This window comes from Nicotiana tomentosiformis, chromosome 11 (assembly GCF_000390325.3).
Source record: "Nicotiana tomentosiformis chromosome 11, ASM39032v3, whole genome shotgun sequence".
NCBI lineage: Eukaryota > Viridiplantae > Streptophyta > Magnoliopsida > Solanales > Solanaceae > Nicotiana > Nicotiana tomentosiformis.
In genome coordinates, this window is record NC_090822.1 from 44,176,197 (window position 1) to 44,179,417 (window position 3,221).

At 40.4% G+C, this 3,221-nt stretch overlaps 1 protein-coding gene across 1 annotated transcript; it reads left to right on the plus strand.

Annotated features, from left to right (window-relative positions):
- Positions 1-933: 933 nt before the first annotated feature.
- On the plus strand, positions 934-2,727 carry LOC138901349 (uncharacterized). The gene is made up of 3 exons (XM_070189104.1): positions 934-1,014; positions 2,099-2,222; positions 2,354-2,727. Exons 1-3 carry the CDS (start codon positions 934-936, stop codon positions 2,725-2,727), a joined length of 579 nt encoding a protein of 192 aa, XP_070045205.1.
- The last annotated feature ends 494 nt before the right edge of the window (positions 2,728-3,221 follow it).

The following is a 3,221-nucleotide window of genomic DNA, read 5'->3' on the forward strand; positions in this document are numbered from 1 at the left end:
CGGTTCTTGCACATGGGCTCAACCCCCACACATATGCGCACCCATAGCACGTAGCTATCACAAATAACTCAAGCAACTAGCGCCTCAACCAAGTTTAGGTAATATACTTACCTCAAGCAAGCCAAATCACTCATCTAGCAAGCCCTTCCCTGTGTGAATCAACATTTGGACGACTCGAATATAGCCAAAATAACTTAATATAATCAATAAAAGCCATCGGAATTGATTCCAAATGATAAACCTAAGATCTTTATCCAAAACCAAAATGTCAACCCCTAGCCCGCACCTTGGAACCTAACCAAATTCATAACTTTTGAACACCCATTAAACCACGAGTTCAACCATATGAAAATCATCCAATTCCAACCAAAAATCAACCTTAAAATCATCAAATCTCACTCTCCAATAACATAGTCCAAAAATCCCCAAATCCCACCTTGAATTCTCATAAATTAGGTGTAATAATCATCGGGTAATCAATATCTAACACCAAAAGTGAGTAAAGATCACTTACCTCTTCAATTTTGATGAAAAGCTCTGCACAAATCGCCCTAGACTAAGTTCCACAATTCAAAATATGTTAAAATGACAAAACCCACAAAAAATAGAATACCTGAAGTCTGCCTAGGCATACCCTTCACGATCGTAAAAAACCCTTCGCGATTGTGAAGAACAAATTCCCAAAGCTGCCAAAACCTTCATCGCGAACACACCACTTGGGTCGCGAACGAGGCGACCCACACTTCCATCCCTATGCAAATGTATCCCTACTTACGTGAATGTGAGGGCTTGCACTAACTTACCCCCAGGCTCCCATTCTACGCGAATGTGGCTCCCTGCTCGCGATCACGATGCACAACCTCCCTAAAGCTTCGCGAACGCATTCCTAATTGGAACGTAAAGAACAAAAACCACCTGCCACCAAATAGCACTATGTTATTGTATCTTCCTCTTCGCGATCACGAAGAAGGAAACCAGACACCAACTGACATCAATCCAAAAGATAGAGAAATGGTCTGAAACCCATCCGAATCACACCCGAGGTCCCCGAGACGCCATTTAATCACACAAAAAAATCACAAAACACAACACGAACCTACTCGAGGACTCAAATCATACAAAACAACATCAAAACCATGAATCACACCCCAATTCAAGCCTAATGACCTTTAAACTCCCAAAACTCATGCCAAACCATATCAAATCAACTCCGAATGACCTCAAATTTTGCATTCAAGTCCCAAATGACACAACGGATCTATTCCAAATCCCAGAACCAAAATCCAAACCTGATATCAATAAACTCAACTCCCAATTAAACCTCTCAACCTTCCAAATCCAAATTCGTACATACGCCTAAGTCCAAACTCACCATACAAAGCTCTTTGAACCATCAAAATGCTATTTCGGAATCGTCTAAACAAAAGTCAAACTCCAGTCAACTTAAACTTCCAACCTTGGGACTAAGTGTCCCAAGTCACTCCAAAACTTCCCCGAAACCAAACCAACTACCCCGACAAGTCACAAAACCTCAAATACAAATAAGTAAAGCATCAAATAAGTAAAATGGAGCTAAATATTCAAAATAATCGGTTGGGTCATTACATTTTATTATTGTGTTCATTGATGATATCCTGGTGTATTCTCCCACTAGGGAGGAACATGATCGGCATTTGAGGATCATGTTTCAGATTCTCAGGGAGAAGAATTTGTATGCTAAGTTTTCCAAGTATGAATTTAGTTAGATTCGGTGGCATTTTGAGGCCATGTGGTGTCTAGTGATGGGATCAGGGTGGATCCGATAAAGATTGAGGCAGTTCAAAGCTGGCCCAGACCTTCTACCGCTACCTAGATTAGGAGTTTCCTAGGCTTGGCTGGGTATTATCGTTGCTTCATGGAAGTTTTCTCATCTATAGCGGCTTCATTGGGTAAGTTGACTCACAAGGGTGATCCATTCAGGTGGTCTAAAAGGTGTGAGGAGAGTTTTTAGAAGCTCAAGACCGATACAACTCTAGTTTTAGTATTGCCTTTGGGATCGAGGTCATATACGATTTATTATGATGCTTTCTGTATTGGTATATGGTGTGTTTTAATGCAGGATGGTAGGGTGATTGCCTATGATTCTCATCAGCTGAAGCCCCATGAGAAGAACTATCTGGTGCATAATTTAGAGTTAGCAACTATTGTACACGCTATCAAGATTTGGAGTCATTATTTATATGGTGTGCCTTGTGAGGTCTGTACGAATCATCGGAGTCTTCAGTATCTGTTCAAGTAGACAGATTTTAATTTGAGGCAGTGAAGGTGGTTAGTGTTGTTGAAAGATTATGATATCACTATCTCTATCATCCAGGAAAGGCCAATGTGGTTGTGGACGCTTTGAGTAGAAAGGTGGAGAGTATGGAAAGTTTAGCATTTATTCCAGTTGGGGAGAGGCCTCTAGCTATTGATGTTCAGGCGTTGGCCAAAGCATTGGTGAGGTCGGATATTTTAGAGCCAATCAGTGTCCTTGCTTGTGTTGTTTCTTGGTCGCCCTTGTTTGGGCGCATCAAGGCTTGTCAGTATGATGATCCCCACTTGCTTATCCTTAAGGACACAATGCAGCATTGTGATGCTAAGAAGGCGACTATTTGTGATGATGGGGTATTGCGACTTCAGGGTCAAACTTTTGTTCCTAATGTCGATGGTTTGAGGGAGTTGATTCTTGAGGAGGCTTATAGTTTGTAGTATTCCATTCATTCAGGTACTACCAAGATGTATCGTGACTTGAAACAACATTATTGGTGGAGGATGATGAAGAAGGAGCTGCATTTCGACCGCAGTCTTGGTGTCTCTTTGCATTTAGCATTGTTGCTTTCATTCAGACAATCTATCTATTATGTATTTCAGACTTGTACTTCTATTTTAGAGTTCGTGACTCTATATTTACCAATTCTAGAGAATTAAATATGTATGGACGTTGTTATTTTATGTTGTCAGCATTAGACTTGTATTATTTTTGTTATTTCTATTATTATAATTTGTTATTGTTATGTGAGGCTTGCATATCAAGTGCGTTAGGCGCCATCATGATCGGTTGCTGGTTTTGGGTCATGACAAGTTGGTATCAAAGACATGGTTCATAGGTTCAACGGGTCTTGAGTAAGTTTAGTAGAGTCTTGCGGATCAGTATGAAGATATCTGTACTTATCTTAGAAAGGCTAGTGAACTATTAGGAAAAA